General features: G+C 38.1%; 1 protein-coding gene across 1 annotated transcript in view; it reads right to left on the reverse strand.

The window, feature by feature from the left end:
• Positions 1-1,064: 1,064 nt before the first annotated feature.
• The window catches only part of trim36 (tripartite motif containing 36), an 80,760-nt gene continuing 55,224 nt past the window's right edge, over positions 1,065-26,600 (reverse strand). The window contains 5 exon segments of the mRNA XM_055161625.1: positions 1,065-1,567; positions 4,114-4,227; positions 5,499-5,682; positions 13,885-14,090; positions 15,286-15,403. Of these exon segments, the coding sequence (XP_055017600.1) occupies positions 1,198-1,567; positions 4,114-4,227; positions 5,499-5,682; positions 13,885-14,090; positions 15,286-15,403 (992 nt within the window). The 3' untranslated portion in view covers positions 1,065-1,197.

Raw genomic sequence — 26,600 nt, forward strand, 5'->3', positions numbered from 1 at the left:
TAGTTGTCTTTCTGTGTTAACCTTGCAGTCTATTAAAAGTAATGTACATAAATCTTTTGCACGTACGTTTGCGTTATAAATTCAGATTTCTGGAGTTGTCAGATTTGTTAAAATCTTAATCTGACGTGACTAATCGGATTAGATGTTTGATTACTCATAAAATTGCTGTTAGAATGTAATTATGATAAATCCAGAGCAATAATCTGGTCTCTAATTTAGAAAGAATGCGTACGTACAAAAATGTTACATGTTAAACTACTTTCTGTGATACATTTATGATTGATAAATCGACAACTTAACCTGAAAATTTGCGATTTGATTCAAAAAATTCTGAACTTTGGATGTCAGAGAGAAGCAAGTTTGCGTTTTGCTCCTCTGTACACCTTTCCGTAAGAATTCAAGTTTTATAAATGAGCCCCAGATCTCCAGTTATCAGATTTTGTTTATGTAAATACAGCCAATGTCAACCACGTGTAAATTAACACAAAGTAAAGATGCTTAAATCGGACCTTGTCATATCTGCCTCATCTGAGCTTGTGGCTAATTATTCAAATGGACTCCATACATAGTCCATAAAACAGCGCAGAACTTGCCCTGTCACAATAACTACTCCATCAACTTCAATATACTGTATAAAAGCTGGACCAGTTCAAACATTCAACCATTCAAAAAGATTTGGTTTTGAATTGTCGATTGCGTTGGCAAAAGTCCGAGCTTTGGAATGGATACGCAACAGTGTAGTCGTCATCGTGACAGGCCTATGCAGAACATGCAGAGAGCTGTGCGTTTCCACTCCACAAACACTTTTTAAACGCGCCCATATTACGCAAAATTTACTCCTGTGAGCTTTAAGACAGGTTAAAATGTTGTTACCTCCTCAAAAACATCCCTGGAGTTGTGTTTTGTTTCATTCACATGTTTGAGTAAAGCTTTATTTTTAATTCGTGTACATCTCCAAAGCTTAAAAGTGGTAGTTTTAGTAATTCCAGGGCTGAAATTACCCAAATGATTCTAGTGAAGGTGCATGGAGTTTAAAACACAAGATGGAACAGAGTGCTTTCCGTTTGACAGAAAAACTCAGTGTAAATAAGCAGGATTGGTGTGTTAAAAATGTGTGAATGAAACAAAACGAAACAAAACTCCAGGTATGAAACAACACTACAACATCGATCAGAAAACAGCGTAACACGGGCCCTTTTAAAACGTCAGTCTCTTCGCTGTGATAAACTCCTCCAGCTGCACCTTCCCGCTCCCCATCAGGCCGAAAGCGGGATACATGGTCCCGGAACAGTCGACCGGCCGCTCGTAAAGGCACCGCATGGAGTCGGCGTCGTAAAAGTAAACTCTGCACGCGTCGTAATCCAGGCAGACGCCCATCCGCTGAGGCATGGGCAGGATCCGGCTGCCGTGGTCTGCCGCCGCGTTCACGGAGCTCACGGAGGAGGACGAGGAGGACGCTTTGGGGATGAAGACTTTGCCCATGCCCAGAGTGAGGAGAGTGAAGGGTTGGGACAGCTCGTAACAGGTGTCCTCGCTGCCGCTGTCGTGTCCGCTGTCATGGTCGTACCTGAAGGAGGAAAAAAAAAAAAAAGCACTTTAACGTTCACTACTATGCTTTTTTAATACATTTAGAAACAAATTAGCCTTTATATTATCTGTGGTATCCCTTTTTAATGTAATATGTAATGATTAATAATAATAAAAACAGTGTAGTTGTCACGAAAGAACACAAAAAACTGAAAAAGAAAGCAGTTTGTAACATCCACACCAAAATCTGATTATAATATGGACCGTTAAGATTATTTATATAACATATAAACTGCAAACTCTGATGATTATGAGAAATCAGTGGGACCATGATCTGAAAGAAATCAGATTTTTTTTTACTTTTGACATTTTCAGATGTTATTGCTTTTCCTGGAATGTTCCCTGGTATAAAAATAAACATATCCGCCTTTATTCAGTATTTATTAGGTGTTTTTATTGCTCAAAAATACCATAATTCCTGTGAATAGGGGCGACTCTCCACAGATCTGAACTGTAATGTAGTGTAGCGTAGTGCTGTAATCTACTAGTCTCCCTCGCCCCTTTGCTGCACTATCTTCCTGTGGCCTGTTGTACATAGCCTCAGATTTTATATTTTATTTCTTATTTTTCTGTTTAATTTTGACTTGTACACTTACATTTATATAATTATGCCTTATTTCACACCTGTCTCTTGCTACCTTTTTTGCTACTTATTTAAAATGTATTATTACCATTCATATTTTTTACTTTTCCCTATCCACCTTTGCCGTTTATTTTATTTCTAATGTAAATTTAAATTTTTATTTTATTTTATTTATATATTATATTATATATATATATATATTATTATATTATATTTATTTTTTTTTTATTATTTTTTATTTCATTTCATTTTATTTTATTTTATTTTGAGACGGGGACAGCGTACAATTTTTACATTAACCTTAACAGGATTGTACCAGGTTGTAGCATCAGTGCTAATTTCCACCTGTAAAGTTTGTCTCAGTCTAAGTCTAAGTGACAGATAATTTTACATTTATTTCCATGGAGAAATTAGGCTTTGGACTAGAAATGTTACACAGTGCTCCTTTAAAACAAAACAGAAAGTCTGACAATCAAATTTTAAGCGCACATGTAAAAGGAAAAGGAGCCACTGTAACTGCCTGTGGAAAACCGGATAAGACATTAACCATTAACTGAGCAAACAGATGATAAGCTTGTGAAAGTGTACACAGCAGCCATAGACTCTTACGTCCAGGGACTTAGGAATGTCCAACACATTTTGCGTTGTTCAGGCACTTAATAAACAGTTTTTACAAATCATTATTCAACTGTGACTTTATTGTGTTCCATCAAAATGATAAATAAAATAAAATGAATGTTTTATATTATGTCATATGTGGCAGTGGCGGAGTTAGAAATTTAGGTGAACTTGAGTTTGGGGCCCTCACTATAATGCAGTTTTTTGGGTTTGTTTTGTTTTAATATATTCATTGTCTGTTATTCCCCATTGTTCTTGAGACATGCACATCTCTATTTTAATTATGGTGGATTGGAAACTTGTCTTATTATTATATAGGAAGCCTACTAGATAACCAGAACTGAAAGTAGTTTTTTTTTTTTCGCTAGTAAAATTACATTTTTGTTTACATCCACTACATATGATTATTATTATTTTTCTTATGATTACTGTTTAAAAGTTAAATACTCTAATTTAAAGCCATATTGAGAGAAAATCAAATTGGAAATTGGTTGGGGGCCCCTCCAGGTTTGGGGGCCCCAAGTGACCACCTACTTTTGCCTAATGGTAGCTCCGCCTCTGGTATGTGGTCAATTTTTCTCAAACCACATCATATAAAAATATACTTCTTTGTTTTTGCACTAATCAGGTCCCAATCCGTCCAAATAACGTGCGAGAGTTTGGGTCTTAGAAGGTTAAGGTGCAACCATCTTTACTGAGACAACCAACCACAAAGCCATTTCATAGATCAGATCTGTGCAGAGGTGATCTCACGCGAAGTAAGATATAAATGTTTTACACCAATTAAACAAACCCGAGCGGTGAAAGTGCAAAGTGAAAGTTGTTTTGAGTCGTCTGCTGGACTTGACTGCAGATTACCAGGTGAGAATGGAGCTTTGTGTGAATAAGCCGTTTACAGGTTTACACGGCTGCGCTGACGTCACAGGATTAACATGTGACTGAGGTGAACTGTGCATGCAAAAGTGTGAACGCTCAAGCTCACATTTCTATAATAACTATTTCTGAATTGTACCATTTATTTGTATTGTTATAGGGTATTTTACACTATTTTGCTGCTGTTTAGGCTTAGGAACTGCTTATTAAAGGCAGATTCGTACCTAGTAAGCACTTAAATGAATACGCTTTGTTCATTAAAAGGATAAACAAAAGGGTAGATATTGACTTATTGATTTTAGAACCATGATTTGAAACGGGCTATATAAACAAAGTTGTGTTTTGTGCTTTATTTTCACAGCTACCGTTACTATTAGTATCAGAATCATTATTATTATCATCACTTAAATGCATCTTGATCAATAAAAAAACAGGACAAGTCTTCTGTTTACCTTGGGCTGCTGGTGTCCCGTGGATTATGAAACCATTCCAGGAGCTTTGAGTCGGAAGCCACTCCGACCTTAACCATGAAAGAGTACGGTTCAACTCTGAAGGCCCAGAAGTGTCTGCAAAACAAACCATCAGATCTTTGGTCAAAATCGAACCGTATGTGAAGAAAAACAGATTATCAACCTCTATGAGAAATAAAGTTAGTACATGATTATAATATTACAGATGAGCTTGATCTGATAAAGATCCTAAAAAGACTTGAAAAACATTGAAATGCTTCCGAAAGTATGTTTAATTTTAACTGTTTACAGCTGCATTAGTGTCCATCTGTCACAAGAGGGCGCTGCTAAAGGATGCCTCAACATGATTACTACAGACATTGTGTTTTTCATTCATACCTCGAGTACACACTGTATAATTTTTGTGAAATTATTAAAGTTGGTCACATCCAAGTACCTAATTCATAATTATCAAAACATTCTAGAGACCATAGTTTTAAAGGTGAACACCAGCTTTTCTGATGGACCTTGCTTTGCCTGAAATGCTTCACAGTATGGTATTAGCTCATCATATCATTGTTGCATTGTCTTTATATGACCTCTTGTATAAAGCTGAGATTTTATATTTTATTACTTATTTTTCCATTTTATTTTGGCTTGTGCATTTACATTTATATAATTATGTCTTATTTGATACCAGTCTCTTACTGTTTTGGCTACTTATTTAGATTTTATTACTACCATTTCAATTTTAGTTTTTTTTAGTTATTATATTATATTGTCATGAGATACTGTGTCCAAATAATTTCCCTTGTGGATCGATAAAGTTTGTCTAAGTCTAAGTCTATTAAATTTTATCCATAGAGCAGACGTGTCAGACTCGAGCCTGGGGGCCAAATTTGGCCTGCAAGATCATATCAAATATGTATTAGAGCTACAGATATAATTAAAAATTTTGTTATTATGCTTTCCTGGATTCAATCTTTAAGCAAAATTATTATTAAACATTTATTTTATTGAGAAAAAGGTTAACACTGCATATCTCAAAAGAAGAGAAACATGCAGATGTTGAAATTTTTCAATAACTGCTTAAGTTGGCCCATGGCTTAGTCCCAAGTTTTTAATTTTGGCCCTCTGTGAATTTGAGTTTGACACCCCTGTCATAGAGGCAAGCAGGTGGCTCCACTAGACCAAGTTACAGGTCAAATCTGTGGAGAGGCAAGCCCACTCACAGTAAGAATGCATGTTTGTCAACGTATATTAAGCAAGAAAAACACCTGTAATCAAATGAATGCAAGATAGAGAAGTTTACCGGCAAATTCCAGGCAGAAGTTACATCGTGTACACCTCTAACCTCTGCAGTAGTAACCCCACCTCTCCTTTCTTACCTTCCCTGAGAGATTCCAGTGTCTCCGATGATGTAGTCCAGTCCGATGTAGCTCCCGGTCTGGACTCTGTCTGCAGCCAACAGGAAGCCCATCCCGGCCACACTCTCCACTGAGTCCCTCCTCTTGTTCAGAACCAGGCGCTCGGTGCTGAAGCCGCACTTATCGTTGAACAGGAACCCAAACGCTGAAAAACACATAAGACAAGAGGGATATACAATTTTTAAATTCTTTTTATTACTTATTTCTATTTTATTTTCCCTTGTACATTTATAGAATTACACCTTATTTGACATCAGTCTCTTGTCATTTTTGCTTCTTATTTGGAATTTATTATTAGCATTTAAATTTTTTCTTCTTGTTATTATAATATATTGTAATGCTTGAGCTACTGTGTCCAAGTAATTTCCCTTGTGGATCAATAAAGTTTGTCACTAGAATCATGTAGTTCCACTTATAAAACACAAGATGGCAGTATAAGTACATTTAACTTACTAGTAGATGCAGTGGAATTTTCAGTAGGTCTAATGTAAAACCAGTTTTTCTTCCATTTATTTATTTCAGATTGGACAAAAAGGGGTGAGTTACATCTCTAAAGAAGCTGTAGTTCCAAAAAGTAGTTCTACAATCACAATGAAAATATTAAATTAGAAATAACGATTAATTATTATATCCAGTCTCGTGTCTTGTTTCATCTTTCCCTGACTAAATTATAGGAGTAGTGGTCAAAAAAGTCCCACTACAGTACAAGGTTAACACTATTATGAGTGAATGAATAAGTACCACATAAATCAAATCATTATAATAACCAATAATTACTACAGTACATTGTTAATATATGTATAGTGTAAAAGAATAAGGTCAAGACTATAATTTAGATGCAAATTTAAAACTATCTGAATCTGGGACGACTGAACAATTTATGCACATTTTTATACAGTTGTGTGAGATCCTAATGACTACACAAACACAACTAATACAACCAGGGCAGCATCATTATTTGAAATGGAATGATAAATATAAAAATCTCCAAGGCTGCGAATATTTAAATTTTTTTCTCTGGGGGCCACATTATCGCTCCTGACTGTGATGGGGGCCGGGGTCGGGTCGGTCGTACAACAGAATTGTACGGCCCTGACGACGCAGATTATATTCTTTGAAAACCGCCACACTTTCTTTACATATCAGACAAACTGCACGGTCCAACACTGAACAAAAACAATCGGTCGTCCACTGTTCTTTGAAAACACTGCACCTTGTCAACTTTTCATACTTTAACATTAACTGCACTAAAGAACTCTACAGGTGCGTTGACTGTCACTGTTTGATCTCGAGTTTGTCAGGTGACGAAAATTCGTAATGTAAATGTAAATATATAAATACTTCATATATAATAATTTTTTAATTGAAAAAAAAAAAATAAAATAAAATCAACAAAAGACTATTATTTATTCATTTACAATTTGTTATTTGCCAAAAAGTGATTTAAAAAAAAAATAAAATAAAAAATAGGCCATGAACTTCTGAGGGCCAGTTCTAGTAGTGGGGGGCCGGTCAAAGGGGTGTGGTGGGCCGGAGTCAGCCCGCGGGCCTTAGTTTAATGACCTCTGTCTAAGAGTGTATAAACCCCAATAGTTGACTTCAGTGCAATTTGACACAAAACGTAGTAAAATATTTCCAAATTCTGAACACCACATGTTTTTACTGACAGAGGATTGACTGAATCTTGATTAATTGTTGTATTAGGGCTGTGCAATTAATTGGTTTTGTATTGTTTGTTGTTTTTTTCCCCTTTTGCAACCATCATTATCATCATTATCATTATCATCATTATTATTATTATCATCATTATTATTATTATTTACTTACTGTCTTGTCTGTGGTTGTAATTTTATCAAAACTGAACCTGTCAAGCCACTAAATTAATCGCGCCGTGGTGATGGACTCCATATTCACAAGCTTGCCCAGCTTCTTTGGGAGTTTTTTTTTCCCCCCCCACATATGGCATACATAATATATATGTCAAATGCATGTACATATTTATATATACGTATAAAAGTGTGCCTTGAGGGAATAAAATTGTGGGGGAAAAAAATAAATTGAATTATTTGAACAAACACATACATTATCTGAGAAAAAAAAAAAAAGAATGGTTATTTTATCTGAAGTCAGTCACCAGTTCTTTGGTCTTTTCAACGCTCAGTAGCAAATGGACCAGTCAAAACTGTCCTGTACTCCAGCTTCTGTCCATCTCTGATACACCCAAACGCCACAGAGTCATCAGGGAACAGGACCAGGAGCTGAACTAGAAATCAGAGATGTACCCAGTAACTACAAATCTAATCTCCGTCGCAGTACTTCCTCGCCCTGTATTCAGAGTCTTGCATCTCCTCCTCTCAGTACTGTGTGTGCATGTGTTTGTACATGTGTCTGTGCATGTCCTGCCTCTCAGTTGCACCGTGACCTGAAATTCCAGCTCATTACTGACGCAGACCGAGTCCATCCACAGAGGAACACAGAGCACAGATCACAGAGCAGAGGAATGTGGAACCATCAGAGTAAACAAACTCACCAACAACATACAGGACACAGGACAGATTCAATGATATGATGCTGATTTTTAAATAACTTATCGTTAATGGTTTAATCAAATAATCAGCAATTAATGGAATAGTCACGTCTAATTATGATTAAGACATAGTTCAGTGCAAATGGAGCAAGTTTATTTCAGTTAAGTTACACTAAATTGTCCCCATATGGAAATTTGACCCATGGATCCAGCTTTTTCAGTTCTGATACGGAGTTTGATACTATAACTTTAAATATCTGTCGATCCGAAACTAAAAACAGCATTTAAAAGTGCTTAAAACTGCCATTTCTTCATGTCGTTTGCACCAAAATGGAGCAAAGCTTCATAGTCAATGTAGTTCCCTCTATTTTTTCAGCTATTGCTGCACCATAACAATGAATTTAAGCAGAGAAAATTAAGACAGAACCGATCCAAACGTGTTATGTAGCTGTTTTTTTTTTTATATATTTTTTTTTTTTATCACAAGTAACTCCAGAACAACTTTGCACAAATAAAAAATAATTTGAGATTTTCTGGACCATATACGACAAGTAAATAGTCTAATAACATCAACATATATGTCCAGTCTGGATATCTGCTGAATTGATATTTAGAAGCAGAGATCCGATCCAACAAATGATTCAATCTTGGCGCAGATATGCAATAGTAGGAGAATTTGCCGATACGATACATACCTCGATACAGTGAGCTTTCGATTCGATATAATGTATTTCAATTTGATGCGATGCAATTCAGTTAAACATAATAGCAAAATCATGGCTGTGATACTAAAAGTCTTTGTTAAACCACTTCTTGTGCAAAGTGAATATGAAACACAAACATTTAAATAATCAAAAATGTGAAAATGTCAAATGTGTCGCATAAATGAGTTTCCTTCCTCTAAAAAAAACAAAACAAAACTGTAGCGCTGTAACAAAATAATTCAACAAAATATACCAAAAAATACTCTTGGCGATATATCGATACAGCAGCCCCCGATATCAATACTGTATCATCACATTAAACCAGGGTTGTCCACTGAGGTCCACAGACAGTAGTGACTTTTTCAAAATGATATAGGCTTGTCTGAGCAGCCACACCTTTAATAAGGCTTGAGCTAAGTTTAGTTAAGTTATATTAAGTCTGTACCGTGTCAAAATAAGTAAAGTTAAAGAAGCAGACTTAAATTAGCAGTAAAAAGAACTACTTTTGGTCATTTGGGCCAATTCCACATAAACTGAGAACCAACAAAATTGGTCTGAGGGCCGCATTTGCACATCTCTCCCACATAATTAAGTCTCTCACATATAAACTGACAGTCACAAGCTCTTTATCCATTAGTTTTTAAGTTAGTCAGTCTCCCCTAAACAGGACCATGAACACTCGTATTGATCACAGGCTCAAGAAAATGTACTGTTTAAATCCATTTTATACTAAAAGTCTTTGTTAAACCACTTCTTGTGCAAAGTTCATATGAAGCACAAACATTTTAATCATCAAAACAGTGAAAATGTTTAATGTGTCGTATAACCACATTTCATTCCTCTAAATGAGCAACAAAACTGTAGCGCTGTAACAAAATAATTTTGTAAAATACACCAAAACATACTCTTGGTGATATATTTATACAGCAGCCCACGATATTGACACTGTATCATCACATTAAATGATACGATATATTGATATTTTGATATTTTTGCACACCCCTATCGAGCACCAGTGTTGGATTGGTGCATCCCTACATCTCGCATTTCTCTTTCCTCGCTTCCTACTCCTTGATTCCTCTCCTCTATTCTCCACAAAATATAAACAGAGGATTAAACTAGTCACGGGGACAATGAAGTTTGATTCTTCTCTCTGACGTCTGCTCCTGAAGCCTCCCACGTGTTTACTCCTTCCTTCCGTGGTTTTCTTTGGAACACCACTTAATATGACACATTTGATTGACGGTTGAAAAATGGGAAATTGAGGAGAGGAAGTGAGGAAAAAGAATTGAGACGTGGCCTTTGTCAGAACTGCCTTACTTGAAGGATTTAAAAAGGGCAATATACCCGATTTTCATAGTCTTAAAAATTTGAAAACCAGAATTGGTTCATTTTAAATTGTTGACAGCAGTCCAAATGCATTTCTTATTTTTCTTACACATTCCTAGCATCCAAATTATTAAGCTTTTTGAATGTTTTACAGTGTTCAGAGACCAGAGTGGAGTTTTGCGGTCACTTTAATGCTTAAAAAGAACTTATTCTAACAGCATTCATCGGTAGGGATGTAACGATATGCAAATCTCACGGTATGATATTTATTGTGATCATTTGTGGAAGCCAACAAAACTGTGAATATGCGACTTTCCTCTTAAAATGCCTTGACAAGACTTAATCCAAAGAACTAAGACTTAAAAGTGCTTAAAACTACTATTTCTTCATGTAGTTTGCATCAAAATGGAGCAAAGCATCATGGTCAATGTAGTTCCCTCTATTTTTTTTGGCTATTGCTGCACCATAACAATGAATTTAAGCAAAGAAACTTGTAATTCGATATAATGTGATGGCCCATGATATTATTGAGAGGCTTTTGACAGCACAAATCACAATATTTTGATTATTGCTGCATTTATTCATAGGCCTTACTCACTTGGATAATAAAAATGCTTTATAATTAGACTTGGATAGAATGCAGAGCTAATTTTCCCCCCCCCAAGATCTGATTCTAAAATCATATGTGTACTCAGTCAAAACAGATTTTACTTAATTACATGAAAAAAGTGCTATTTGGCCTCTCACCACAGAACTAGACTGGATGAATAAACACCTCTGTGGCTTTAGGTTTAACATACCAAACCTCCATAAGCACTTACATAATCATGTGTTTACTGTGCTCACTGTAACTATACAAACACACACACGCTCAGATAATTCTTTAACTATTTGAGGCTGAAATATGAATCCAGTTAAAACCAATAATTACAGTATTTGACAGATGTAATATTCAAATGTGCGAATATCCAGTCCCATTATAACCCTGTAGTTCAAATTTACAGTAAATGTAAACACGAGATTAGATTGGCTCGATCTGTTCTAATGTTTCGCTGGATATATGTGGCAGCTGTCCTCAGGCAAGACACTTTACCCACTTTGCCCATGTACAAATGTGGTGTGAGTGATCGCGGTGGTTGGAGGGACGATGGTGCGAGACTGGCAGCCTTGTCATCTCGAGTCTGCACCAGGGCAGCTGCAGCTACAGACGACACTTGTATATTGACGACAGGTTGTCACAGCAAGTGAGGACACTTGATTCAACTTCCAGGTTAAACAAACAATATATAAACTGTAATGTAGCACTAAAGATCTTAAAGATCAATACAAATGTTTAGGGATTTAGGAAGACTGCCTTGAATCTGTATATTCATGCTCCAATAATAAAAAAACACTGTCTCATACAATTTAAACTTATACATAGGCTTCACTATTCCAAAGTGAAAATCCAAAATATTTTCCCCAATGTCTCTCCGGCTTGCGATAAATGTCAGTCCTTTGATGCAACGCTATACCACGCACTTTTCTCATGTCCAAAAGTGGCCGCCTCAAATCAAACTGAGATCTGAATCTATTGTATAGTTGTTACCTGGAGATTTTTCATTATAATATATGTTCTTAGAATGTTCACAATATGTAAACTTTCAGTTAACTTTCTATGTATGGAACATAACAAGTATTTATAACGCAATTTCTGCTGATGTCTTTTGATGGAGGAAATTTGCCGTGTTTTGTATAGAGGGAATATAAACCTGGATATGTATGTGGGGTTTTTGTGTGTGTGTGTGTGTGTGTGTGTGTGTGTGTGTGTGTGTGTGTGTGTGTGTGTGTGTGTGTGTGTGTGTGTGTGTATGTGTGTGTGTGTGTGTGTGTGTGTGTGTGTGTGTGTGTGTGTGTGTGTGTGTGTGTGTGTGATGTGTGTATATACATGTGTATGTATATATAACATATATACTATAATATGTGTATATGGGTATGTGTGTTTATTTAGATGCTGTATGTATGTATTATATATGTATATGTGTGTGTACATATGTATGTTGATGCCCATCAATAGGGAGTTTAAGGGTGGGGGGTGGGGGTTAAAAGGGAGAAATGCAATGCCAACTGGAATATGTATAACTGCAAAAAATAACACTTGAATAAAAATTTGATCACAAAAAAACAAAAGTGGCCGCCTATTGGTCTGATGCGTTTAATACAATATCGCAAATTGTTAAAATGACATTATTGCCAGAACCTTGTTAATTATCCTTGGTAGATCGGAAATAATGAATAATCTGACATCAGCCCAAAATAAGTTAATTCCTATTGTCATATTAACGCCAAGAAACTACTCTTAATGTCATGGAAGGGGCCATCAGTACCAAGCTCTAATGTGGCCCTGAGACCTTCTTTACATTTTACATCTAGAGAGAATACGATATTTGTTAAAGGATAAACTACAGTCATTTAAGAAAGTGTGGCAACCTCTTAATGATTTTTTAGAATCTGTAACTATCTCCAAATTCACAGATATATGCACCTCCGCAGGCTGTTATTATGTTTGTGAGTTTATTTTTATTGTAACTTTTATATACCAAAAAGTACTGAGTGCTGCTGATCCTGTACAATTTGACTTGTGCTCCGTTTTTGGCTCAATAAAAATGTTACGACTAAATGTTTAGGGGTTTATGTTCTCAGTTGGTTGTTAGTGGTTAGTGGTATGTGGCAGAAGATCTTCCAGAGAAAACACTTTGAGGGAATGGACTATTTTATCACCAACCCAAACACCAGAGCGGAGTAAGAATGAGACATTTCCTGTTGCGTTCACCTGGCGCCTCGGAACCTGCTGTGATGCTGCAGGACTTAGACTAGAGACACTACTGGCTCTTCCTCTCCTTAATCTGTCCTGACACAGATCTGATAACCCTCCTGGACCAGTCCTCCTGTTAAACTGCACCGAGACATTTGACTGAGACACAAAGGCCACGCAAATGCAACAGTTTGCTGCAGCAAAACTTGAACGGTGTTATGATTTGAATGGCGGCGCATGCAGATGTAGCGGCCTCTCGCTCTCCCAGTCGTTGTTTACACGTGGGATAGAGAGAAACAAATTCTGATTTCTTTGCATGTCTAGTATGCAATGCTGGGCCTGGTTGGAACTTGGATGGGAGACTGCTGGGAAAATCAGATGCCACAGGGGGGCACCAGTCACAAAAAACTGTCATTGTGTCCTTAGGCAAGGCACTTCACCCAGATTGCCTAGTAGGAAAATAAAAACTTACCTACTTACTAGTACATGTGAAGAAATTGACAATAAAACCAACTTTGTACTTTGAACTCTGAACTTTGTCTAGTCAATGAATCCGTTGATGAGTCTTGGCAAAATTTTTATTAGTCAACTAACAAAAATTTGGATTATAAAAAGGATATATACTGTATGTACTGAAGTCAAAGATTTGGGAGTGAAATCAAAATACAGTTTCCTAATGCTTGTTTTATTTTGAATAGTAGTTTTTGCATGAACTCCCCGTGCAGGTGTAGTATAGAGAGTAAAGTTTGTGTCAGATACGCAGAGAGACACAATAATTTTGAGAGCTTTTCCCACTCCCCCTTTTTAGTCGACCAACCGATTAGCAGGGCATCTTTAGTCTATCATTAATTTGTTTAATCAACTACAGTCCTACAAATGTTAGACATCATTAATTAAGGATATAATTTAACCATTTTCATTTACAGTATGTCTAAAATCTAGTTTCATCCCTTCCCTAGTATTAAAATCTCTCTAAACTTGAGTGTGTCTTACCTGGTGCGGGGGGCGTGTGGAAGGTGACCTCGGGGCTGTAGGGGCTGAACAGGGAGTTTCTGCAGCTGCGCACTCTGAAGGCGTACAGGGAGTCTGGCTCCAGGTCTGACACCAGAGCACTGGGACCATAGACCCGCTCTGTAGATGTCCACACGCCACTGTCCTCCCCGTCAGACTGAGGGGGGCAAGGGCTCTGTCCTCCGAGTCTAAAAACACAGAAGATAATTCATCAGTTTAACATGTTGAAGTAGAGAAAGAGACAAAACAGAATAGTGTTTTTTACAGGTAATATTATAAGCTAAATTGACTCTTGTCAGCTTTAAGCCATGTTAGAACCAACCTGGAAATCCATTGGTATTTTGAGTAAAGTTGGCTCTTGTATAAATGTTTCATTCACGATGACTTTATATTATAGTTTAATCTACCATTAAATCATGTATTGTAACATGGTTTGGGGTTCTAAATGTAAGACATATCTCAACAAGATTTTATTAATACAAAAGAAATGTTTAACAATTATGAATTATTCACACAGATTGTCCTCATCTGCTAATCTGTTCAGAAAATACAATATTCTGACAATATTTAATGTAAACATATATTATATTTGTCTGTTCAGGTATAAATATGTCAAATGTTTTACCCAGATCTTTTTCATGTTCTCTTCAGATGTTCACACCTAAACTATGAGACACTGCAGAGACTTTTATCTTCCTTTGTGCAGAACTTCCATAAATCAAAGAACACTCAGGTTCATTGGACTATATTAAAAGACAATTAAAACAATAATTTGTAATGCTATTTAACATTTGGACTAGTAGAAGTCAACTTGTCTGTTCATGTCTGTTCATGTTCATAGGGGAGATGATCAGTTCCATCATTTCTGTTTCTATCTGTTCAAAATGTTGTTTTTAATATATGTGCAAATAAAATCTAATGTACAATGAAGCAAAACACAAGTCTGGGTATCCTAATGACCAGGACACAACATTATAACATAGTGTAGATGTGAAAATGGTGTAATATGGGCCCTTTAAGCACAAACATTTTCACCTTTCAAGACGCCGAACATGGTTTACAGTGGATTATTCATTCACTCATTCTCTGTGGTGGTAAACAACTTGCTCCAGCTGCCTTGGAGTAGACTGACAAAAACAAAGCCCACACAGTCACACACACATCACATTCACACCAGGCAATGTGGATGAAGTGTCTTGCCTAAGGACACAACAGCTTCCACTTAAGCCACTGCTGCTCCACTGTGGCACCCGGTATATCCAGCAGTCTCCCATTCAATACTAAACAGAACTAACCCAACTCAATAGTTTGTCCATTAGAAAATTGATAATTGATTTGATTTAAATTCATTGGTCCATTCAATACTTTTTTACTGAGTCTTACCTGCGATATTCCAGCACATGATGGTCTGTGGGTAAACTGTCTTCGGACAATCTCCAGTGAATGGAAGCTTCGTTATAAACTCGGCTGTTGGACAGGTCGATCAGAGGAGGGTCTGGGACTGGAACGGGAAAAAACAATGACAAAAACAAATAAGTCACCAACAAAAATGATGTTTATAGAAGAAACTGGTGACACAAAAGTGAGAAGTGAGTACATTTTTCATTTAATTATGTAAGTTATGTTATTAGGTTCTTTTTTCACACCAAGAGTTTGTTTTCATTCCTAAATATACATAAAATATCAGAAGACCAAATGAATCTCATTGGACCATTACGTAAGTTTTCAAAAACGTATGCATTTTGTCCTTAATCTTTCTCTCATTGTTGTATTAGTTTGCAGTTTTTGTTATATTTTACTTGTTATCACAGGTGGTAATTACCAGAAAAATCAGATTACTGAAGTCACATTTTTAGCCCATTTCAGTGACAATGATCAGATTTTGTTGTGCATGTTATCAAACTTTATAGAGCGCATTTCATACAAAAATGCAACACAAAGCGCTTAAATATAACCACTGATTCTAACTAAATCTATAAAATTAACCCCTTAATCTCCAGTTTCACAAATGTTAAAGTGAGAATCATTCTGGATTGAGTTTTTGGTGCAGACCTTTGAGAGAAAGGTCTTACATAATGAGCACGGACACTGCCAGAAAACGCATATGCACTCCAGTCCCTCTCAAATATTACAAAAATCATCAGTCAACAGCTTCTCAGTTAGTTACTCTCAACTTTTTGTTGAAAGTCAAGCCCCAAAACACGACCATGAACGTTTGTATCGATCACAATCTTCTGAAAATGTGCAGTTTAAATCCATTTTGTATTTTCAGACCATCTTTAAACTCTCCTGTTGTTTGTGTTTGCTCATGTGGGCATTGGCAACTACTGGCCATTCCGCTAATAGAAGCACATGTAGAACCCAGCATGTCACTGCAAAGTATCTGTATTTCCCCCACTTATTTTCATTTCTGAACTTTAAACGCATTACGCTTTCTGGTTCTTCTTAATCTTCTTTATTCTCTAATGGTAAATCTTTAGTAAAGCCTTTATAGCCTTGGGTGAATCACATTAACAGAAACCATGTAGGTCACTCACTACTTCAAGATCAAGGCGCCTTCTATACACTCGGGCTGCGTCCCATTTCCACAATAGAGAAATCTCCTTCATTCCTACAGTTTTATCCCCATGCAAAGAAGCGAGGCCCAAAGGAATCTTCCCCCTCTCTGTTCGTGTGACAAAAGATTTATGCAGCTGCTAAGGGATTTGAGAAATATTTTGGAGAAATTGGATTCGGCCTTTGAGACTTGTCGATATTTTGCAGTGAGATCATGGGAGTGCTCTAAAATGCAGTTTTGTTGGCAGAATGTTCAGCGGTTTCCATGGCGACTCGACGCACACACGAGCAAACACGGACACAAAAGGTTTTAAGATTGTCTGAAAACTCAAGAAAAAACAAACAAAATGGATTTAAACAACATATTTTCAGCCTGTGATCAATACGGTTACATGCTGCTATTCCGACATGCCCCCGTTTAGACATTGACGGAGTTAACTGTCGGAGTAACAGCATAAACATTATCTTCAAGTATCTCACTACTTTGAAAAATCATAAAGTGCTGCTACTCCGACAATGGCAAAAAAAAAAAAAAAAAAAAAGTCAAACATTCCGCTTTTCGGACATATGATATGATGACATGATAGCTTATTATACTTTGTACCGGCCCAAGCATCTTATGATACATGGGAGAACAAAGCCCTTGATCAGAGAATACTTAGGACATTTTCCCACTGTCTGATATCTTTTGTGGCCAAACTGATTGCCGTGGGAAACAGTTATGCATTAAAAAAAAAAAAAAAAGCATAGGCCAGTCTTCGGGAAAATATCTAATCTAAAAGGGAGGCTGCATGGGCCCTTTGTGCTTCATTCATTTCGTCATGTATCTGGAGAACTAGTCAAGCTGGTGCCTCCTAATGCCTCCGCTCAATTTCATTTCTCTCCAGCGACTAGGTCAGGAATCGTAATACACTAGACGGTTTGCAAGAACCCTGGAAATTGTAGACGCCGTACTGGCCAATCAGTGAAAAGCTGTGAAGCCATGACGTCAAACTCAAGCGTCTGTCTGGGTCCCTTTTGTGGAGCAGCACAACAGTAAACAAAGCGGTTGAGATGGATGTAGACGAAGACAGACATTCTGTGTTGGCAACGATTCCTGAGATCGAGGATTTAAAGCCGGAACAAAGAGAATGTTTGGTGAATTTTATCAAGAGGAAAGGTGTTATTGTCCTTCTTTCTACGGGATTTGGTGCATTACGTTAAATAAAAAAGTACCCGCCTACCGTCGACAAACAATTCCTAATGCAGACTGTTTCCATGAAGTTAAACTGGCTGATGAATCAGGCTAGAGGAGAACACCATATATCCTAAATAAATAACCAATCAAGTTCATTGTGCCAGCTCAATGAAGCCCAAAATGCACATATGACGAGTGGGAATAGCAATACTAAAAAGTGTCTGAAAACTGGCAGGTGTAAATAGAGGCATGTCGTAATGAAGTGAAGTCAGAGTAGGCAGTGAATCCTGATCAGATCAATACGAGTCATGGTCCTGTTTAGGTGTGTGATTTCCAACAAAAGGGTGCACGTGACTAGCTGAAAAACTGATGTAGCTCCAACTAAGTCAGCTATTCCTGCCCAGATTAACTCTAACTGGAGTCACACAGATTCTAAAAGAGCATTGCCGCCAGTTAGCATCACACCCCCAGGAAATGTTGACGATATCAACTGCAAAGTATCGAGAGAATCTCCTCAATTCCTACAGTTTTATCCACACACAAAGCAGAAAGGCCCAAAGGAAACTCCCCGTCTCTCTCCTCTCTGCTGGTGTGACAAAGAAGATTTACAGAGCTGCTAAGGGATTTGAGAAATGTTTTGGAGAAATTGGATGCAGCCTTTGAGACTTATTGCTTCTTGTCAACTCAAATTAGCCCATCCTCTCCTGTGGCCCATACCTCCAGTAAAACGTATTTCCCGTGCATTATTTATTTACAACAAACTCTGCAGTAAGGCTCTAGTAATCTGGTACATTTCTACTGTGCACTTGGGGTAGATTAATCGAACCGTGCCTGCCAATCAATCAATTTGAGACAACAACTAATAACTATCCTCGTAAATCAGACACACAAGCAAAGTGGGCGAAGTGTCTTGCTCGATGACACAATGAGTCTACTGACCAGAACTGTGATCGTGCCAACAGAGTTTAGAAACTTAGAGAAGTCTTTCCTTCACTGACTTAAACACAAAGTTGCTGTGACATTGTATTTTTGTGTTTTTTGGCATTTTTGTCCATACTTCTTGCATGACTGAATAATGCATGTTTAGAAAATGGCTTTGACTAAAAGGAACATTAGTAAAATCCTACTTAACTCCCTCATATCTCCATTTTACATCCAATAGAAATGTGATACAGCTGTGCAACTAATCAACTTTCAATCCATGGAGATTTCAGAGTCTGAGAGAAAAAAACTGGACTATTTATTCTGTTAAATGTCAGTGATTAGAAATGTGTGGCATTTATACCATCTATGTAGCCTGATTTATCAACCAGTTTCACTTCGTAGAAACAGTCTGACCTTGCAGCATTAGAATTCGTTCGCTCGACGGTAGGTGGGTACTTTTAAAAAATTTAACCAATCACTGCTATTCATTCATTATAATCTTACAAATATCTCTAATAATGTTTTCATCTTAATATAGGATGACCAGATGTCCCCGTTTCCCCGGGACAGTCCCAGTTTTGAGCCCTGTGTCCCCTTCCCCTGTCCCAGCAAATTTATACAAAACCAGTGATTTGTCCCAGGTGTCCCTATTCTGGACCAATTTAATTTAAAACAGGACTAAACCTAGACTCAACCAGGACTAAAATAGGACTGCCAGCACTAAAGAGAAGCTTAAATTATGATTTGTTTTGCCAAAATACAGAAATCCATGTTTATGAATGACGATCTTTGTTGAATGCAGCAACAAAAATCCCTCAGATTCATCAGCCAGTTTCACTTCAAGGAAACCGTCTACCCTCACAGCATTAGGATTCATTCACTCGATGATGGGCGGGTACTTTTTTTATTTAACCAATTGCAATCATATGTAGTGCGCCGCTAACGGGGCTAACTGGTATATTAAGCTTTTCCCAAATCCTGTAGGAAGGAGGACAATAACATCGTTACTCTTAATAAAATTCACCAAACATTCTCTTTATTCCGGCTTTAAATCCTCGATCTCGGGAATTGTTGCCAACACAGAATGTATGGCTCTTCGCTGATTGGTTGGTGCCCAAACTTGCAATTCTGGGGTTTTTGAGAACCGTCTAGTGTATTTTGATTCCTGACCTAGTCGCAGGAGAGAAATGAAATTGAGCAGAGGCAGTAGGTGGCACCAGTCTGGCTACCATTTATGTGCATGCATGGATATCTTCACTGTTTTGAAAAGTGTGAACAATGTAATGAAAATATGCTGTGTCATATCACGTAGCCCTCCATCTGATACAGACATAATGAAGCTTGTGGTTTCTGGTTCTAGTTCCAGTTTTGTGTTTGTGTCTAAAAGCCTTCATCTCCCTGCTGGTCCTTTGCTGAATCATCCGTCATTAGGACCTTATTGAGTTACAGGAGACAGACCCGCCCTTTCTCTCAGAGTGCGGCTAAAAGCTCTGTTCAGTCCCACAGCTAAAGGAGCCATCTCTGAACTCTCTAAAAGCAACACAGGAATCTCATCTTTAAATCGATCATCTATACTGGCAAACACGAGAAACCTTAAACAAAACTGTACCATTTGAGCTAAAAAAGGTAGTATATTTATTATTTAGTTTTCTATATTTAGTCTATAATCATTAGGGATGTAACAATAACCAAAATATTGTGATATCGTATTGTCAAAAGTCTCACAATAATACTGTGGGGTGTCACAATATATCGAATTACAAGTTTCTTTGCTTAAATGCATGGTTTTATAGAAGTAAACTGCTTATAAACATCAAAAACTACATATCCCATGATTCATTTCAGTGCAAACATGAAGAAATAGTTTTTTTACTTGAATTCTTGGGATTATGATGGAAATAATTCACATCAAAATCTTGCCAAGGTATTTTAAAAGTAGAAAAGTGTCCTATCTACAATTATATTAGCCTCTACAAAATACCACAATAAACATCGTACCGAGAGATGCATATCGTGATAATATCGTATCGAGAGATTTGGATATCGTTGCATCCCCAGTAATGATTACCATACTTAAAGGGATAGTTCGGGATTTTTGACATAAATCTGTAGGTCATCCCCGTGAGCAGTGTCGTGCATCAACACTGACTTACCCCTGACAGCGTCCGGTGAACCGAGATACTGGCCGTTTTCGGTGCTGACGAAAGTAGTCCGGCAAGTTGGCTGGGGACTGTATAATAAAGCGTTTTTCTTCTCAAAACAATATGTGTTCAAAAAAGTGATACATTTGCATCACAAAACCATCGTCGCCTAAAAAGTCAGACCTCATTATCGCTTGGCACTATTTTCTTTCCGTTCATATCACTGCGCGCTGCTGCCAGGTGGATGCACGACACTGCTCACGGGGATGCCATACAGCTTTAGGTCAAAAATCCCGAACTATCCCTTTAAAGGAAAGTCATGTTGTCAATTTAAAACTACAAAATGTAAATCACTTTTAACAACTGATGTTTTTGTATCAGAAAGCAGAGACCTGGTCACTTTGGGTTGCCAGATCCTACAACTAAAACCAGCTTATAATAAAGTGAAAGGGCTCTCTGATATGATGTGACCTCAGTATGACAGGTAATAGTAAATCAGCACACCAACTTGTATGAATATTGTTATTAGGGGTGTGCAGAAGTATCAAAATATTTATATATCATATTGTTTAATGTGATGATACAGTATCTATATCATGAGCTGCTGCATCAATATATCGCCAAGAGCATTTTTTTTTGTATTTTAGCAAATTATTTTGTTACACCGCTACAGTTTTGTTGCTTGTTCAGAGGAAGGAAACTTGTTTATGCGACACATTTGACATTTTCACTGTTTTGATGATTAAAATGTTTGTGTTTCATATGAACTTTGCACAAGAAGTGGTTTAACAAAGACTTTCAGTATCACAGCCATGATTTTGCCATTTTTTACTGAAACGTATCAAATCAATTTGAAATATATCGTATTGAACCTAAAGTGCACTGTATCGATGTATGTATCGTATCGGCAACTTCTTGATAATACCCAGCCCTAATTGTTATGGCAAAGATCTTAATTTTAACTTATTAAAACAAAATATTACAGCTTTTGAATAGTGAAAAGTCTTCAAAATATCACCTAAAACAGATGGTTGAAATACAGGAATTGCAGTTTTTCAAACCAGTAGGAGCCCATGATGAACAATCTTTTTATACAATTGTACAGGCCTGTTGTATTTGAACATTTTTCTAATTCAAAATCAAACTTCAGCTCAAATAGACTGCAACCAATTTATGTAATTCCAGTTTCCTATTTGACAGCTGCATTTTGAGACCGTTGCCTCCCATAACAATTAAAAAGAACATATTATCATTCTGAAACCCCGTGAATGTGCGTCATTTTAGTACTTTTCACCATTCAAAAGATATATTTTGTTTTGAATGATTAATTCCTATGGCAATAGTGTTCATTTGTAACTAGAAAAGCACTCAGAGAGCGCAGACCTCCGCCAAGGACTACCCCCATTTTTATATAAATTGCGATAAAATCAGTCTTCTGGATCAGATCCGGATCAGCCTTTGGAATATGAAAGAGGATCCCATTGTCCATCCCTGAGTCAAATTTCATGGGGTTTGGTCAATAATTAACCGAGATATTGAGAAACAAAATTTTTGGCCCCATTTACCACAATGTTAACTAAAATTTCAAAGTGATCCAGAATCCAGGATTTCTTCCGGATCACCCCCAAAATGAAATCAGTTCTTCCTTTTCACATTTCCAACAAATCCTGAAAATTTCATCAAAAATCGGTCCATAACTTTTTGAGTTATGTTGCTAACAGACAAACAAACAAACAAACAGACAAAACGCCGGCAAAAACATAACCTCCTTGGCGGTAATAACTCTGAAACCCATTAATATCCTCCCATCTCCATTTCAAACAAAACCAATATAGTCGACGTGAATCCGCCTTTGCCAACAGACCACTTTCAGATTAGGAAAAAACCTTGTAGCAGATCTCCAGCTCCATTTCTACTGAACAACTGTGAGGGCTCTTTCACCCGGAGGATTATGGGCCATGTGTGGAGCTAGTGCAGTATCAGGAATCCACTCGAGACCCCAGCTCAGAGTGGGCCCTCCCCCCTAAAGCTGAACACATGTCTAACACTTCGACCTCCGCTAAAGCCCCCCACAATGAACTAATGTAACAACAGATCGGATTCCACATATCTGACAAATACAATCATGTCCACGCCGAGACAAATCTGCACTTACACCGATGTGACTGGAGGCTAAGGTCATTCGTATATTTATGCATTGCAATATAGACTCATTTGTTTGAACTTTTTAGAGCCACGGCATGCAACATTTAGCTGAAATAAAAAACATACATAAAAATTAATAAATAAACTAAACATAAACTAAAATTAAATCATGGTCACATTTTTATATAGCACAGACAGACAGTTGCCGATATGATACATACCTTAATATACAGGCCACGATACGATACAAATCTCGATATAGTGCATTTTCGATACATTTCAAAGCAATTTGATGTGGTTCAATAAAAAATAAAGCCTAACTCATATATGTCTTTGTTAACTTTGCACAAGAAGTGGTTTAATATGAAACACAAACATTTTAATTAGGGGTGTGCAAAAATATTGAAATATAGATATATCGTATTGTTTCATGTATTAATACAGTATCAATATCGTGGGCTGCTGTATCGATATATCACCAAGAGTATTTTTTGGTATATTTTACTAAATTATTTTGTTACAGTGCTACAGTTTTGCTTCTTGTTTAGAGGAATGAAACTCGTTTATGCGACACATTTGACATTTTCACTGTTCTGATGATTAAAATGTTTAACAAATACTTATAGTATCACAGACATGATTTAGGTTTTATTTTTAACTGAACTGTATCAAATTTATTTGAAATATATCATGTATCGTATCATGGCCTATGTATCAAGGTATGCATCTTATCGGCAACTTCAAAATGATACCCAGCCCTAATTTTAATCATCGAAATAGTGAAAACGTCAAATGTGTCGCATAAATGAGTTTCCTTCCTCTACACCAGGGGTCTCAGACTCACGGCCCAGGGGCCAACTGCGGCCTGCGGAAGGATTTTTTGCGGCCCTCCACTTGATTCCAAAGAATAATGTCAGTGCGGCCTGCGGTAGATGTACACACAATCCCACCCCCCCGACCGCGGGCCGCACTGACAGATGAAGCTGCAATCGGTGCCCATGCAGATTCACAACAACAGATTATTAACGCAGTTTACATCCCAAAACTCAATTTACAGCAGTTGTGAAACAATGAGTCTAAGTGAATCTGTTAATACGAGTACACGTGCACATACACATGCACATACGGCGTCACCGAAGAACCAAAACAAACCACACATGATGGTACACGTGTGCGCACTTCACTTTACGCTCCCACAACCACAGTATCAGAGCAGAGGAGGCGCTGACAGAATCCTCCTGTTCATAAGTATGGGACCTTTATTGGAGGGGCTAATAAGAAATAAAAAGACATTGACAGTCTGTTTACCTGCTCAACACTCCGTGCGTAACTTGCTGGCAACCCGATGACCAAGCTCCACCTGTGCGTCGCCGAAATCCACGCGCACTCAGTGGCAAACACAGCTGTCCCATCAATACGCAAGCACCACAAAACTGCACTGATCTATTCCAGAGGCTTGGCGACATATTAGCAAAAAGTACGAGGCAAAAACAAGCGTCTTCCATCCATGTTTGACATACGAGAAGCAGATACACTCCAGTGTGGTCCACTTTCACACCGGCAAACGAACCAAAACTGGTCCGATTAACGAGCCTCTGTATCCCGGTAGAACAGTGATATCTCCAGTAACTAATACTGATGTTCCCTGTTAATACCGCGGGCCGTCCTCATCTTATCACCATGAACTCATAAAACAGCAACATAGAACTTTGTACAAACCGCATCAGCCCAGAGTTCGGGAAACAGCAGCAGCCAACAGCGCTCTCCGTAGCGCGCAGCTCCTCATGATAGCGCTGGAGTCTGGTCCTTGGTCTTCTGTCGTCCTACAAGCGCGTTGGTCAGATGGTCCGGAGGCTCCATCCTCCATGTGCTGGTTCCAGACGGTGGCGAGCAAGACCAGTGCGCAATGACTGGGTCTGAGCGGGTACGTTCCGCCGTCTGCGCGCTGGTTCCGTGTTCCGTGCGGGGAAAGTGAGAATGTTCTGTGGACTATACCTACAGGTTTGTGCTGCTCCTGTCCTCCGCGCTCAAGAACCGCGGCTGGTTCCGTGGTGGTGCAAAGCATCCGGACAGTTTAGTTGGTGTCCGCATTTGGTTCTTCCCGGGAAAAGCGCTTTTCACTCCCCGCTCCACGTCATCTGAGCCCGGACAGAACCGGAGCTGCTCCTGCTGGTTCGGGACTCGGGTTTGGATCTAGTCCGATTGTATTTCTCACACTAGGCTAAAAGCCGGACATTTTTTAAAGGTGAATCAATTGAATGGGCGATTGCCTATTGCCATAACATTATTTGGTTAATTAAAGCCTAAAATAACAAATGCTGGTTCCTACATGATCACGGGGAACACCGGGTCGTCTCTGTGCAGGTCCTGAACAGAAGTACACACCCCCATTTTTGACTCACTCTGGAGCCACACGTTCGCACGTTCTTGCTCTGATCTTTGTGTGTTACGTTCTCTTTATTGGCCATTGTTGGTAAAATAATTCGAAAATGAATCGCGGCTGCGTCTGGACAACAATCTGTTACTGGGCTGGAGTCGTACAGCGCGTCATTACAGGCAAAGGAGACGCGTTTCTCCCATGATGCATCTAGAATAGTTCGTTTGGACCTGCTGTCTATGGTTTGGACCCGGGTTCACATTCACACCAGAGGAACCGCAAGTTGGTCATTTGGGTGCGGATTCAAGCGAACCGAGACCACCTCTTTTTTGAGATGTCGGTCCGCTTGAGTTGGTCCGGGTCAGAGTCCGATTGACGCTTTCACACCAACGCAAACGAACCGAGCTAACCACTTCTGGTTCGAATGGACCGTTTGGTGCGCACCAAATACTGTCGGTGTGAAAGCACCTAATACAGGTCAAGGCTCATTGATGAGCATCTTCAATCTATCCTGAGGATCTCATATGCTTCCTCCTGCAAGCCAAATATCTCTCAGCTGTACAAGATGAAGCGTAGCCAGGTTTCAACCAGCAAGAAGTAGGCAAAAGAAGAAGAGTAGACGTATTAGTTTAAACTTACGTTCTGAATACATTTTCATGTTCTGAACTGTTATTAAAGATTAAGAAAGTGTTGCATGTTGTTCTTTCTCTCTCTTTTTTTCCGTGCAACCGCTATTTATCGAATACTCAATGCGGCCCAGCCTCACTCAGACTTTATCTAATGTGGCCCCCAGGTAATTTGAGTTTGAGACCCCTGCTCTACACAAACATCAAAACTGTAGCACTGTAACAAAATAATTTTGTAAAATATACCAAAAAACACTTGATATATCGATACAGCAGCCCACGATATCAATACTGTATCATCATATTAAATAATACGATATATTGATATATCAATATTTTTGCACACCTCTACCAAGGACACAGCAGCTGGAACCTCATTGTCAACCTGTGAGTCAGTTTTTTTTTTTTTTTTTTTTTTTTTTTACTTCACTGTGAGTGGGCTTCCATCGCCACAAACCTGACTCTTATTTGGCCCAGATCTGGCTGCTCAACGAATGATGTTTCATGTCAAGAGTGGGATTAGAACCGCCAACCTTTGAAGCAGTGGATAAATGCTTTACTGAGTGACTGCCGCCCCGTTTTTTATTTATTTTACTTTACTGTGAGTGGGCTTCAATCACCACGAACCTGACTCTTATTTGGCCTGGAGGAAGATATAATATTAAACAGGATGGCATAAAACTCGTCCATCTTCCATTTCCATGAAACAGAACCTTAAGAAAGCGCACTTTTATGTATTTTATTCATTCATT

This window comes from Boleophthalmus pectinirostris, unplaced genomic scaffold, assembly GCF_026225935.1.
Source record: "Boleophthalmus pectinirostris isolate CB_2022bp ecotype Guang Dong unplaced genomic scaffold, ASM2622593v1 HiC_scaffold_4, whole genome shotgun sequence".
NCBI classification, from domain to species: domain Eukaryota; kingdom Metazoa; phylum Chordata; class Actinopteri; order Gobiiformes; family Gobiidae; genus Boleophthalmus; species Boleophthalmus pectinirostris.